We start from the raw sequence: 15,382 nt of genomic DNA, 5'->3' as shown, positions 1-15,382 counted from the left end.
GAGGCTGGAAGTGTGCCTCATAGAATAGAGATGGGATCCAACCAAATCCTCAAATCTAAACATCCCTGAACTTTTAGGAAGTTTTGATCTTGATCCCAACTTCATGAGTGAATCCTGTCTGAACCAAAACTTAAGTTCTGAATCTAGAGGCCCAAACTTTGGGAGATTTTGCAATTAGCCTCCTTCTCTTTAAACCAGAGGGCTGTGAGCTTGAGAACCTCAGCTGAATACAGCTGCCCTGGAGTCACAGATAAGAAAGATGGTCACTTCAGTTATTAGGACCCAAACCATTTAAGGCTTTATAGACCAAAAGCAGTTTAAATCTTCATCTGGAAACCAACTAGCAAACAGTTTGAATATGATGCACATGGGAAACCATTTCATAGGCAGACATTTACACACTCTGAAGTAATTGTTGAATGGTTTTAAGGTGTAGTTGCATACAGCTCACAATGCAGCAATTAATTTGCAAAAGACGTTGATAATTGTAACAAAGTCCACCTAAAAGGAACTCTCAGCCTTCTAACCAAAGGCAAATAATAAAAACAATTGCTACCTGCATATCCAGAATGAGTGGTGTGGTTGATTAAGACTCTCAGTTTGTGAACCTGAATAAAACAGTAAGTATTCCTTATGTAGGGAAGCGGATATAATCTCCGCTATTTCTTCCAGTTGCTTTCCCAGTCTACAAACATTAATTCAATCTTATCTGAACTGAATCTCAGATAGCTAACTCTCCTTTATGTCCAAGTCTCTCATAGACACTGGATAAATCAATCAACTGCATTGGATAGGATCAGAGGAATACATATAGGAATGGGTGTTATCTACAGACGCACTCATACCTCCTTTCTAACTCATCTAATGGCCCATAAGCAAGCTGAATAGAAATAGCCACTGAAGCCACCCCATGGCTCAGTGCAGGTTAGCAATTGCACAGCACTACTCACTGGGATCTCTCAAAAAGAAGAAATGGAAGCATTCAAGAGTGACCCTGCTAAGCCTATGCCATAGGTGTGTCAACAACTCAGTGATACAAAATCCCACTGACAGAGCGAAAAGACTCAGCATAGACACCCGGTCTTCACCCACATCTCCAGAAGGCTGCATAAAGAAACACAATCAGTATAGGGTCTGTACAATAGCGAGGCCTCAATCAAATTCATTAGATGCCAAGATGACCAGAGGACTCTGGATCTCATTTGAATTCCCTTCCCTACAACCTTCTGAATTATCATTCTTTTATGAGGAAGACTGGAGTCTAGTTGAGAATTAGAGTGACTGTCGGGGTCAAAAGGTGGTTTCTTAATAAGTTCCTAATAATCACTTCTTTAAAAGAAGACTTCCTGTGGGATGGTAAGATTCATTCTCTAATAATGGCCCCAGCAGATTCTCACTAGATTTCAGCATCCAAAACAGGTATTGCAGATCTATTGACTAGGTTACTGATTTAGAATCCAATTCACACTCTGAAATTTGGTAGATTCTTGTTCCAAGATCAGGCCCAGTATTACCAGAATTACTGCTTTGAGAGCCCCCGGGGCCTGCCAGTGACAACACCACTCACACTCCTGGAAGATCTTCTGTGATTGTAAAATTGATTTATTATTAAAATAATTAATCCAATAAGTAAACCCAGACAAACAAATTGATGTAACAGAACATTGTAAGGTGGCCAGCACCATTACAGGCCTATAACTAACTCTATTCTTGGGGAGAGCTCTAGAAGTTGAGATAGATCCTAATTTGATTCTGGCTCGCTGATGAAGAACTCCAATGGCTGTACATGAGACCAGACATTTTATAGACCTTGATGGTCCTCATGCATATGTATGCATAGCTCTTCCGTCCTTTACCATACCTTAACTTCCTTGCCCCCATAATATTGGAGAGTCCTTCTCCTATAGGCTAATATATTAATTAAGCAAAGGTTATTAACATACATCAATTGAATTACTATGGTTACCTGTGGTTAGGCATCTGCAATATTTCTTCAAAAAATAGTCTGTATCTACCAGTTTCAGAGTGTCTTCTTGCAACACTTGTGACTGTTACAAAACAATAAACAGAATCTTATTCCATCTTGTGACTTAAGATCACCATTAGTTTACTTACTTATGCTAGCTTATCGAGCAACTACTCTTATGCAGGTTGAAAGGCCTTATACTTATGCTAATTGCTTAAACTATTCTTACAGATCGAGGCCTACAGATCTCACATTTGTGCTATCAGTTCCTTACTCCTTTATCTTATGATTATTGCTATAATTACTGTACAGCTAGAGGAGCATAACTGAATTCCCAAGTTGCAGTCTGCACAGCATTCCCAGAATCTTTGGCAGTGGCAGTGGCCACACCTCACACAGAAAGCCGTCTGTCTCCCCGTCATACTTGACTCAACTATCTCTATATGTGCAGAAAGCTCACTTCAAATCTGACTGACATAATTCACAAAATATAGTAGCTTGAAAACTCTTCAAGAAATGCTCAACTCGCACACTGGATGAAACAGCTCAGATTAACCAGGCTGTTCCCCAAGCAAGACCATTCTGCTGAATCAAACTTTGTAAGCGTTATTGCTGGGGAAAACTTCCTGTGGGCAGATTATTTCATTACTGTCCATTATGAGTATGTTCGCACCTTCCTGTGAGGCATCTGGTACTAGCTACAGTCGAAAGACCACTGGTCTGACCCAGCACAGCCATCCTTACGTTCCCAGTTTCCCCTCACATGAGGATTTAATTCATTAATTAATGAAAAGGTGTTGAAATTACTTGGCATTACATTAAATATAGGTGTGGTACAATGCAATAGGTCTGAAGGGGCTATATCTCATCTTGTTTCTTTCATTGGAGTTCAAGATAAGTCATTAGTCTGAACTTGCTTGTTTTCTTCTTCATGACAGGTCAGGATTCTAGACCCCAAAATGACTGAACGCTTTGACTGTCACTACTGCAAGGAGTCCCTGTTTGGCAAGAAGTACATCCTGAGAGAGGAGAGCCCCTATTGTGTGAAGTGCTATGAGAGCCTGTACTCCAATACTTGTGAGGAATGCAAAAAACCAATTGGCTGTGATTGCAAGGTACCTTGGACTTGTGTTTCATTGATATCACTTCTGTCAAAATAGATTGGCTAGGTCTGTTCCCTGCATAAAGCATGCACCCCTCCCCACAAGTGATCCCCACAACATTACAGAGGGATCTTGGTGGAAGATGTCAGCTCCATAACATCTTATTAACTAGGTAATTAAGAACCTGACCTTCCGAAGTGCTATGCTCCTCCTTGGAGATCCAGGGGAATTGAAGGTGCTCAACACCTGTCAGGAAGTGCTTCAGTCCAGATTTCCAAGAATATCCAGAAATTTTGGATGCCTAATTTGATTATGGCCAGGCCCACTTTTCCAAGGTGCTGAGTAATCATAGCTCCCATTGACTGGTGTTGCAGATGCTCAGCACCTCTGAACATGAGGCTCTAGGGTTCTAATGCTGGGCACCCAAAGAGTGAAATACCCCACATTATAGGGTCACTGTTGAAAACTTGGGGCTTAACCTGTCTGCCTCAGTTTCTCTATGGGTTAAAAGGGGCTATTAATAATTACCTGCTATACATGGCTGGTGTTAGGATTATTTGAATGCAAGTGAAATGCTTCAAGTGAAAACTGGAGAGTATTTTTTACCATCTAGGAAAAACTTAGAACATCAGCCATGTGTTTAATAGGTTAAAATGTTATTGAGTTTCTCTCCAAATGATAAATGTTAATATTTAGCTGTTCATTTAACAATAAGAACACTACACAAGTAACAAGGGGAAGAAGGAGAGCTATGAAACAGACAACATGCATGTCTCATACACTCGTGCAGCAGAAAGTGTCCATAGAACTAACTTAACTGGCTACCCAGGAATTCCCCCCGTAGTAGAGGACTCACCACTGACAGATCTCTTTGCAGCTGAGCATGATGTAGCAGCTGTTTCCTCTCTAGTCCCCTCTGGCAATGGTCATTATGGTGCTGTGGCAGTCTGCCTCATCTCGTTACTCAGCCCTCTGGCCAGGTCTCATTTTAGTCCCATCCTCTTCTGGGGTACCAAAAAGTCTAATAAGTAATTCCAAGGCCAGGTCTCTGGCCCCTGACCCTGGTCCAGATGGTTCTTACATCTTTCAATCAGGGTTTTAGATCATCCTTATTCCCTTATGTCAGGGGAGCTTCATGCCACCTTCTCAAGGCTGTTAGAGGAACCCAAGCTCAGCCACTGTGCTGGCTTCCAGTCCTGGGACCCTAGGATCAGCAGCTAAGATCTGCTTTGCCAGACACATGATCACAGCCTCCCTGGATTCCTTCCTACTATTTGCTGTTCCTCCAGCCTTTCTCCCAGCTTTTTCCAGGCTCTTTGTAATGAGCAACACCTCCCAGAGCTCCTTCCCACAGGTCCAGTTCCTGCCCTTGTGTCGGGGTCAGCCACAAGACCTTACTCCAGTACTGTGTCTTCCAACCATATTCCCTCCCTGGGCTTCCTGCAAGTCTCTCTACCCTATAGTTCTCAGAGAGTGATAGCAAAGTTCTTATCTCTTTCCTTGCAGCTCCAGACTTCCTTCCTTTATAGCAGAACCTAGCATCTCCTCATCTAGGCTTTATGCAACCAGATGAATTAATTGGCCTCTCAGACTCACACTAACCCTTTCACCACATGTGAGGTAAACACTCCCATTGCACTCCCTCTACACCTCACCTCCCAGGTTAGCAGATGTGGTCGGAGCAAGGGATTGGCTAGAGTGTTCCTCTGTTCCAGCTCTCTGGTGGTGGAAAATGACCCCTTCAGGCCACAGGCAACTGGACTTGGTTTAAAGCAGCTTTAAGGCTGCTCTCCTCTAACCTATACTGGAGGCCAATTTTATCCCTGTCGGGCCCTAGAATCAGAGAGCTGCAAACATGGCAAAAGGTCACCTTTGCCCATTCCCCTCAAATTCTGCACTGAGCATGGCTCAGCTGAACCCAAGAGTGGTGGCCTGAATTTCAAAACCACACTGAATAGGGTACAATCCTGCAGTCTATGTCTAGGACCCCAGAAATAATCTCAAAACCTTCCTAGTCCTGTTTAGAATGTAATAGTTAAGCCACTTACCTCAGACATTCATCTATACATTTGCCATGTCCAAATTGCTCATGTAACAGTCTAACCACTGCCAATCAGCAGTTTGCACAACTATGATTGTCATGGTAGAATTACAATGGAGAGTTGAGCTAGAGTGATGGAAATGTAATTTGGGGGGGAATTGAAGTGAACTGGGGGTCTAAGGGTTGGGCACATATTAAGGGGTGTGGTCAGGAGATTGGACTCTCAAAAATGATACAAATGCCAGTTCTTCCCTTCCCAATTCATTCACCCACTGTGACGCTTTAGGTTTCAATGCAGACCAGTAAAGGGTTGTGTCACCACCTGTCCTGCAACTCTGCGTGCTTTTAATGCCATGGTACTGTGGCGAACAGCCCTAACACCAACAGACAGCATGCAAGCAAGCAGGTCACACCATGGCTTCCAGCTCCTTTTTGCAGGATGACCCCAATGCCCCCCACGTCCTGCATTTCCCCAGAACTCTCTGCCCTGCTGTGTTCAGCCCTTTTCTGGAACACACACAGAAGTTAAGTTCACTGCTCCTTTAACGAGACAGTGAACAGCAGGTCATTCATTTAACTGGGGTTTGACAAACACTATTTTAATCACAGCACCGAATTGGTTTATCATAAAGGTAACACAAATTTATTAAACAAGAAGTCTTCTGTTTAAGTGATACCAAGTATAAAGCTAGAAGAGGTCACAAGCAAACAAAAGCAAAAATATGCTTTTAAGACTAAAACTCAATTTCAGCAAGTTTCTCAATTGTGCTCAGTTCCCAGAGACTTCAGCCCCCTTGGGTAAAGGATCCAACATTCTGTGATTTCAAGAGCTCTGACCCCTATAATCCCTCAAGTGATAGATGCCAAAATGGCCTTTTCTCCCTGCTTATATCTTCCTAAAGTTCATTGGCCCTGCTTCAAGAGGCAGGAAGGCTTCCTGGGGGTGCAATCTCCACCCCCCACTGAGTTTGTTAAGTAGTTAGGGCTCACCTGGTGGCTTTGTTTACCTTGCATGTAAATGTGCTTTTCTTCATCTTTGGTCACATCTTGCTTAATTTACATTGGAGACAGATAGATAGCTGCCTTTCCTCCTGTCTGGGAGAAAACGTCTTTCTCCCTTTGGTCACAGACTCAATGAACATCCATAATTCCTCAGAGAATGTTAACACACACATTTCACAATGATATTAATCACCAGTGTGTCATTAGTTCTCAAATTATATATTATATGACACTGCTAGATCCAGATTATGACACCAGTGTGTGAGGTGTAGTGAGTATATCAGGCCTTGACAAGAGTTGCTGACACAAAGTAGTGAACCCTCAGTGGGCATCTGTGTCACATCCAGCCCAACTGAAAAGTCACTGGAAGGGTTCTTTAGGAGACTTTACATCATAGATGAGAAGGTTTTGCTACCCATGGCAGGAAATAGGCAATAATCTGTGAAATGGTAAATTCAGTGCCAACTTTCCTATAGCTCATAAACACACAGAACAGGAAAGGGAGAGAGTCTGACTGACCTGATAAACTGAAATCATATTTCTGCCCTTCTCTGGAATGCACTTTTGTTCTAATGTCTCTTTCTAATACCCTGAGAAGATATTTCTATGTGTTGACATTCAAGAATCCCAAAACTTGGACTGAGTTCAACAAATCTCAGACCAAGTATTCAGGAATTATTCAGGCTGAACTTTTCAACTCAGATTTATGTATGTAGGGAATATGGGTGTTATCCAATATACTTATCTGCTGTGTTTTTAAACTAGACACTCTTTAATGGCTAATAAAGGTAGATAGCAACATTTTAATATTTCAGATGATTGTGGGGGTTTCTAAGTGTAAAGAGAAGACACAAAACTGTCTTTGTGGAGAATGTAACTGCAGTCTTGCAAATGAAAATGAGAGTTTCTCAGTGAAGATTTGTTAAAAGTTATTGGAAAGAATAACAAGACAGATAAATCATATCTACCATTGTAGTGTTCATTTTACTGCAGGATGGATCTATCTCACAGGTCTTAAAACAAGCCTCCCCCCAACTCCCTCCCCCAGCAAAAATAACAATATTGGCAAGCATTGTAATGTGAGATTAGAATGAAGCTGATTTTAATCATTTTATCTACCGCATGTAAAATAAAAACCGAAGGCCAATGAAGGATCTGTGTTTATTTTCTTGTTCAGGTATACCTTCTATACAGCTGAAAATTTTCAATCTAGAATTTGATACATTTAAGAAACCACCCTTTGGGCCTGATTCTCCTCTCACTTATGCCAGTTTAAATGAAGAGTAACTTCACTGAAGTTACACTGGTATAAGTGAGGGTTGAAGCAAGACCTATTTTTTTTTCCCAGTCCTCAATGTCACTGATGGAGCCCTAAGGATCTCCATTTGTTTATGAACTTCTAATACTCCCTGTAGGCCCTTTGTCATAGCCACTGCCACGCTTCTAAACTGAGTCGTCCCTCTGCAGCTGGCAAAGCTTTCATTTTTGCCTCATGCACAGAGCCAGATTAACATATAGCAGTGTTTCTCAAACTAGGGTTGCCACTTGTGTAGGGAAAGCCCCTGGTGATCCAGGCCAGTTTGTTTACCTGCTCCGTCTGCAGGTCCAGCCGATCGCAGCTCCCACTGGCCGCGGTTCGCCACTGCAGGCCAATGGGGGCTGCTGGAAGCGGTAGCCAGTAAACCTCTCAGCCCGCACCACTTCCAACAGCTCCCATTGGCCTAGAGCAGCGAACCGTGGCCAGTGGGAGCCGCGATTGGCCGGACCTGCAGACGGGGCAGGTAAACAAACCGGGCCGGTTCCCTACACAAGTGGAAACCCCAGTTTGAGAAACACTGACGTATAGACAAATTAGGCAAGTGTTTAGAGCCCAAATTTGGGGAAGGGGTGAGCAGGGGCAATTTGACTAATGAAAGGGCAAGTGAGCCAAATATGAGTGGGATTTTATGCACCAGGTCACAATGCCACTCACTCAAATTATGACGTGGCTGCTGGGCTAAATTTGAGCGAGTGATGTTGTGACCTGCTGCAGGGGGTCATATTAGAAGGTAGTGGCCCAGAAGTGTATGCTTGCCTAGGGGCCAGTGATGGGGTAATTCAGTCCTGCATGGCACTTTTCTGTTATCAATGGCCAAGTGACTGAGTTCACTGCTTCCTCAGACTCCTGCTACCCGATAGCCAGGTAGAAATAGAGTGACCAGATGGTAAGGGTAAAATATCGGGACCGCTACAGGGGGAGCATGGTTTTTTTTTTACGCTCATTCATCCAGGTCTTCAGCGGCAATTCGGCGGAGAGTCCTTCAGTCGCTGACTGTCTTCGGCGGTATTTTGGCAGCGGGTAATAAACCTTGCCAACAAAGACAGAAGCACCTGCTGCCAAAATGCTGCTGAAGACCGTCAGTGACTGAAGGACTCTCCGCCGAATTGCTGCCGAAGACCAGGAAACAAAATATTGGGACAAATGGCATCCCGACTGTGCTCTGGTGAGGACGCAGGACAAATTCCTCAAAATTGGGACAGTCTTGATTATTGGGACATCTAGTCACCTTAGGTAGCAAGAGGCCAGAACTAGGATTAGGATTTTGGTGGCTCATTATCCACTGCTTTGTACCTTGAGGGGTCTTTTTCAACTGTGGAAAGTGGGTGTAAAATATTACCACAAATACGGTTGATGTATTTGCTTTGGTAACACTTCATATCCACTATGCACAGATGTAAATGACCACACAACATTCAAGGCAGTAGGGGCCTGATCCTCCTTTGAATTACACCAGTGTAAATCAGGAGTAGCATCTATGGAGTCAAAGCAGTATAAAATAGATGCAAGTGAGACGACAGGAAAGGCAGGCTCTGGGTCTCCAACACAGCAATGCAGAACACAATCCACTAAACCTCTTTAAGACAGCTCGGCCATGTCCACACTAACGAGTTTGTAGCTGTACCGATGCAGCTGTGCCACTGCAAGATCACTTGTGTAGCCACTCTATGCGGATGGGAGAGAGCTCTTCCATCAACATAATAAAACCACCCCTACCCAGTGGTGGTAGCTGTGTCAGCAGGAGAAACTCTCCTGCTGACATAGCGCTGTGCACACTACCACATATGCTGGTGAAATTTATGTCACTCAGGGATGTGTGTTTTCATACCCCTGAGTGACATATGTTTTGCTGACATAAGTGGGGTAGTGTAGACATGGCCCTACGCTGAAAAAAAAACCCTTTTTTTGACTTAAATCTAAAGGTGTTTTTTTTTAAATCTTGCAATCTTTTTATAGTACTTTCATGTGTGACTGTGAATATAATTCACAAATTACACAGACTGGTACTTTATTTAAAATGTTAGTTTTCACAGAAACACAAATAATTAAATGACAACATGTTATGTTAATAATACATCTGGCCTGAGGCCATCATGTTAACTGTAAACATTTCTAGCTAATGTTTATAAAACTCTGACAGGCAGATTAAAAACGTGTATTGAATGGCAGGAGGCACCGGTAGACATTAAAAAAATACCCCTGCGTTGCTTTCAAAGCCATTGCACATTATTCTTGCCAACAACTTCCTAAGATTGTCTCTTAAGAAAGAATGAATTTGTATTACAAAAAATAGGCTTACATTTCAAAGCCCAAGTCATTGGTGAACTTGTGCTACAGCTAATGTTTCCCACTCGTGCTTGCTTGAAACACTGAACATTCTTTCTGGAAATTCCTCTGTCATTTTCAAAAACTCAGATGTTCACATTTGCTGAACAACTTAAATTTGACTTTTGAGTTGATTTTAGCATTCTTTGCAATTTTTTAAAAATAGTTTCTTTGAAGTCTCTTTGGCACAGAGAACATCACCAATACAGGATATACCCACAACAACTCACCTTTCTAATGCAGACCATAAGGCGACATATAAAGGAACGAAAAAATCTGTTTGCAAAATCTGAGAAAAAAATTAAAAAAGGATTGTTGTGGAAAGCTACTGTGGCAGCATGTGGGCCAAAAATTAATCAAAAGGGTCAGTCTTAAATATGCAGTGCAAACAGAAAATGGAGACATCAGTAATATATGGAACAGGAAGGTTATCGTAACACTTCAATTAAATCTCAATCATTTGCTGAGCTGCGATTCTTATTTTGCTTTGGCACTGAAAATCTGACTTGTCTGATATTGTGTTGCGTTGTGAGGAGGAAGGGAGGAAGAGACACCAACGACCTTCACCTGTACATTGTCTAAGCAGCGAGGTGCTGGTTTTAACAGTGCGTCACTCAGTCACAGGCCCTGCACACCAAAAATGTACACAACACTTTGAAATTGTATCCTACTCTTCCTGCCTTAGATTCTAAGGAGAATATTGTTTCTAGTAAAAATGCTGATGCTCTCACTAATTCATGAACACAAATATATTTGGTTACTTTCCTGTTCATAACCTCTCTAATCTCCTTTTTCCTATTGTGGTCTCTGAGGAGACCAAGTTCAGTGGAAAACACAATGGCTTAAGTAGTAAAGCCTAACTAAAAAACAATACTTTTTCAGGGCAATAAGGGATTTATGTTTATAAAACCTGGTAGTTCTAATCTTATGGTTTTGTTCAGTTAAAAAAAATGTTATTCACCTACAGTCATATCACAGAAGAGGAAAAATATCCTGAACATGTAAATTATGGAAGAATTATGGAAAAAATACAATCTCACCCTCACTTAAGAAGGCTTGATTTGGAGAATTTTGCTTTGAGGACAACATTATGTAATGCAGGTTTGACCTTTGTGGAAAGATCAGGCTGAGAAGCACCCCCATCCTGTTTCTAATTCATACAAGTTTATTAAATTAGGGAGTTTTTAATCATCAAATGAAGCCAGCTAGGGGAGGAAAATTATATTTTGAGCTCAGAAGGAAAGTAACTTACTTAAGTGCTAAATATTTCCCCTGTAGATTCTGCTACAGGCTTTTTTTAAGCTCTGCAGAAGCATGCAATTTCTCCCCTCTGCTTTAACCAGTAACACATATCCCTGAGATTTGTCTAGAGTGCCCTTTCTTTGTGTAGGCTATAGAACATTTATACCATAAACAAATGTTCATGCGTACACGTACGTACACACACAGAGTTTCAACTTCCTTACTTTGGTCAGAGACCCATGATCCATCCAAGGTAACCCTTCTACATTTCGCACCTGTGCTTGCTTCCCATAACAATAGGATAACAGAATCTCTCAACTGTACATCAGTTGGCACAAGCTAAAACATGCATTTTCAAAAACAGCCTTTAAAGTTTCACCCACAATATTGGAAGCTGGTTTAAAAATCAAGGTCAGTGGACACATTGGGCCAGATCCTCATCTGCACTCGGGCTGCTTTGCTCCACTCTGGTTGCACAAAGCCGCTATGAAGCCAGCTTAACCATTTGAGGATGCCTTCTAATGCTGGGGGATCCTTGGATGTCATACTACCATGATAATGGCTTTATGTCACTCCCTCCTGGCCTCATACACGTAGTGAGGATGGATAGAGTGTCTTTATAGCCATGATCCCTGCTGCTGGAACAGCTCCTTGGATTTGTGAGCAGCCAGTGCAAATTAGAGGAGGTCTGAGGCTGCTCTAGCTTGCACTGGAGACTGGTCCAGCTATAGGACATAATTTGGCTTCAAGTCACCATTGCACATGCAGCTCAACCACAGCTCAGCAATTTCTCTAAGCCAATATGTCTACATTACACTTCAAGATTTAACCTAGCTTTGGTTAGCTTTGATGACTCTAGAGGTTTCTGGACAAAAAACAGTTCATTGTTAAAGAAAAGGGAAAGGAATAGGCTTCATTATTTCAAACTTGAAAAAGCGCAAGTTACATTTTTGGTGAGGCCTATATAAACAAAAAGGAAAAAAATAAGCAGTTAACAGATACCAACTTTGGAGGTAAAAAATACTTTGAAGAACACAGCAAAAAATAAAAATAAAAAAAAAAGGAGGGGAAAGGATGAGAAAAATTCTTATTTTTTCCAGTTTCCCAAGTTTAAAAATGCCTCCACAGTTTCACAAAAGATAACAATAAAGAAAATAAATTTGCAGTCATTCCATTTTCCAGCAAGCAAATTTCACATTTTGGAAAACTCTCTGTTGGCTCTAGGTTGCACTTTTCCAGGAAAAATATTATTCCTTGGAGATCATGATTAAGTTGTTCAACTTCCTTTCAAGAAAGAAATGTAAATATCAATCTGTTGAACAAAATAGGTTTATTTTTTCATTTTGATGTTAGAAAATCTGATATTTAAGGGTCAGAAACTGGTTTCTTTGAGAAGGTTTTGTCTGACTTGAACAGAGCAAGTTGTATGAATAATTCTTTGAAAACAGTGAAATAGGAACCTCTATGGGTATTACACTTTGTGTGACCTCAGAGATGGAAAAACAAGAACATCCTCAATTACTATTTGAAAAGAGATTTTGAGGGAGTTGAGGGAGCAGGGCAGGTATTCAAACAAGATTTTCTCACTGTGCCACTGTTAATGATCTGTCTCACTGATGATAGTAAAATGCTGACATTCCTTGGTTCATTCTTCTCTCTTCTGTTCACTAATATAATTTAGTGCAAGCGGTTTGTCCAAATTATAGGTAAGTTTTTAAATGGAAAGCGAAAGGTTAGTTTTTCCAGTGTATTTTAAAAATTGCCTTTTCATGATACAGGAATCAATGCAAACTCTGAGAACCTATACATTTAAGAGGCCCTTGGGTAAGTCAAGCATTCTGATTATTCAACCTACGCAAAAATGCAATGGGTTGCTGTCTTTTTTTTTTTCAAAACTTCTTCAGTTGAGATTTATTTTGTAAAATCAGGATGGTTTGGATCTCGATTTTATCTGAAACACCAAAGACTTTGGGAGTTACAGTGGACTTGAGTTTTTAATCATTCCTAAAAGGACAATCCTTTGAAATCATTTTCTGCACTGATATTTCAGTAGAAGAAATATTGTTTGGAACTGTGATGCTAATCCTAGTATCAGACAGTTCTAGAGTGGCACCTACGGAAATGATGTGACATCACTTTTATTTGGGGTGCCCATGGCAAAGCAGCAACGTAAGTAGCAGCAAAGTGGTAGTGACAGTTCTGACCCCTATTTAGCATCTAAGTAAAACTGAACTGAAGCTAGTCCTAAAAAATGGAGAGATACATGGCCAGTTCGATCCTTAGTGTAAATCCATTAACAAATGGAATTAAATACCAGAGCTGAATGTGGAACAGAGATTTCTGCCATGACTCATGTTAAGAAGGAATGACCTAGAAGACAGCAATGGCCAAGATGGAGATCGAAAATATATTGTATTTCTGTTAATGACTTAATTGTCAGGGGAAATACATAAATGAGATTACTTGTGTGTCTGCGGTATTACAAAAAGCAATGGTTACATTGTTTTTTGGGTTTTGTTTAAAGCTTATTGTAAAGGAGATAGAATTGTCTTTTGTCCTTTTGAGTAACCACAGCAAATCAGTTCGTCGTCAAGCAGAACAATTTGTTTTCCTGAGCTGTATGAATAAGCCTCAAATGAATAAGCCTGGCTATGTGATTCAGACTTGGATATCCTTGTGTAAGGCCACGTCCAGACTAGGAATTAAAATCGATTTTAGATACGCAACTTCAGCTACGGGAATAACGTAGCTGAAGTCGAATTTCTAAAATCGAGGTACTCACCCATCTGGACGGCGCGGCATCGATGTCCGCGGCTCTCCGTGTCGATTCCGGAACTCCGTTCGGGTTGATGGAGTTCCGGAATCGATGTAAGCGCGCTCGGGGATCGATACATCGCGTCCAGACTAGACGTGATATATCGATCCCAGAGCAATCGATTTTAACCCGCCGATGCCGCGGGTTAGTCTGGACGAGGGCTAACCCTTCTGCCCATCAGAGTTAGCAGCAACAAGGGCCGGTTCAGTATCTGGGAGTCCCTTTTCAATAAACACAATACAAAACTGGCTCGAGCCCCCATCCAGTGACCTGGGACAATTACATACCACCCCCCGGGTGCCTCTAAGAGGCAATACTTCCCCTCTTGCAAGCACAGAGTCTGAGTGTAGCAAAAGCCTTTTAATAAAGGAGGGAAACAATGTGGCATTATGTGGCGAAACACAACAAACAGGATTCATAACACAAACCCACCCCCAAGTAATCTTGTCAGTGTCCTTTTCTCCTCAGAGTCTTAAGTCCAGAAACCCAACCCCATCCACAGTTTCTGTTCTTGGTCAGTGCAGCCCCCAGAGTTCAGAAGTTCATCTGCAGAGTTCACCTCCCAGACTGAGCGGAAGGAGGCGGAGGTATGGGGACACCTTACACGCTCTGCTGCTCAGGTCAACGGCTGATTACCACGCCTCTCCACAGGGTCTCTGCTGGGTTCTTCACTGCCAGCCGCATCACTCTACCAGCCAGCCTGCTGGCCACTCCTCTCTGCTAGTTATCCTGCTAGCCACTCACCAACTTGTCTTCAGGCCCTTCCCCTATTTAACGCATCTCTCAGTAATTTCAGCCCCTCTTAGTAAGGGGGCCTCATGTTAGCATGCCCAGAACCACTAGCCCAGAGTATGTCTGATGCTTAGACCTAGAAATCAGCAATTTCAGCTCTGCAACACCTAACAAGACTACCATGGAGAGGTCAAGGGCACCCATACTACCAGGTACAGATACCTGTCTTCAGTCTCTCTCAATTCACTGGGCTTTGGAACCCATGTTCCTTGCCTAGCAAGTGCTACTTAGTTGAGGGCAAGTTCCTCCATCATAAAATGCCAAGTACAGTTCTACTGTGCTTGGTTCACATAACCAGGATAACAACACTTTATTACTCCTGTTCCAATACCAAAGAGACTGGGAATCCCATAGCAGTCAAAGTGACCATTTGGGCAAGCAGTCCATCATGCTAGACAGTGTGGGTGTGCCCATTGAAACAAGATCAGCTCCTGAAGTCCTTTTCCACAGCTCACCACCAGATGTCAGGGTAGAGCTCATTCTGACTCTGCTTACACTTGGATAGTCTCCCAATTTACAATTGTGAAAATTATTCATTCTGTTTATTCTGTGGTTTTGGATTTCTACAGGATCTGTCCTACAAGGACCGACACTGGCATGAAACCTGTTTCCACTGTTTCCAATGCAAGAACTCATTGGTGGACAAACCTTTTGCTGCAAAAGAGGAGCATCTACTTTGTACTGAATGCTATTCCAATGAATACTCTTCCAAATGCAATGAGTGCAAGAAGACTATCATGCCAGGTTAGGATATACCATTTTCATTTGTCTGTACTTT

General features: G+C 42.0%; 1 protein-coding gene across 5 annotated transcripts in view; it reads left to right on the top strand.

Moving 5' to 3' along the window:
• Positions 1-15,382, top strand: part of FHL2 (four and a half LIM domains 2) — a 65,506-nt gene that overhangs the window by 43,049 nt on the left and 7,075 nt on the right. For 4 of the 5 annotated variants that reach the window (XM_050922683.1, XM_050922678.1, XM_050922693.1 and 1 more), the window contains 2 exons: positions 2,905-3,081; positions 15,174-15,348. In XM_050922683.1, the coding sequence (XP_050778640.1) occupies positions 2,926-3,081; positions 15,174-15,348 (331 nt within the window). In that variant the 5' untranslated portion in view covers positions 2,905-2,925. The remainder of the gene's footprint in view (positions 1-2,904; positions 3,082-15,173; positions 15,349-15,382) is intronic. The other variant, XM_050922702.1, reaches the window with a different exon arrangement.

Source organism: Gopherus flavomarginatus, chromosome 1, assembly GCF_025201925.1.
Source record: "Gopherus flavomarginatus isolate rGopFla2 chromosome 1, rGopFla2.mat.asm, whole genome shotgun sequence".
Taxonomy (NCBI): domain Eukaryota; kingdom Metazoa; phylum Chordata; order Testudines; family Testudinidae; genus Gopherus; species Gopherus flavomarginatus.
The sequence above is the reverse complement of the archived record's forward strand: the minus strand, read 5'-3'. Positions and strand labels throughout refer to the sequence as shown.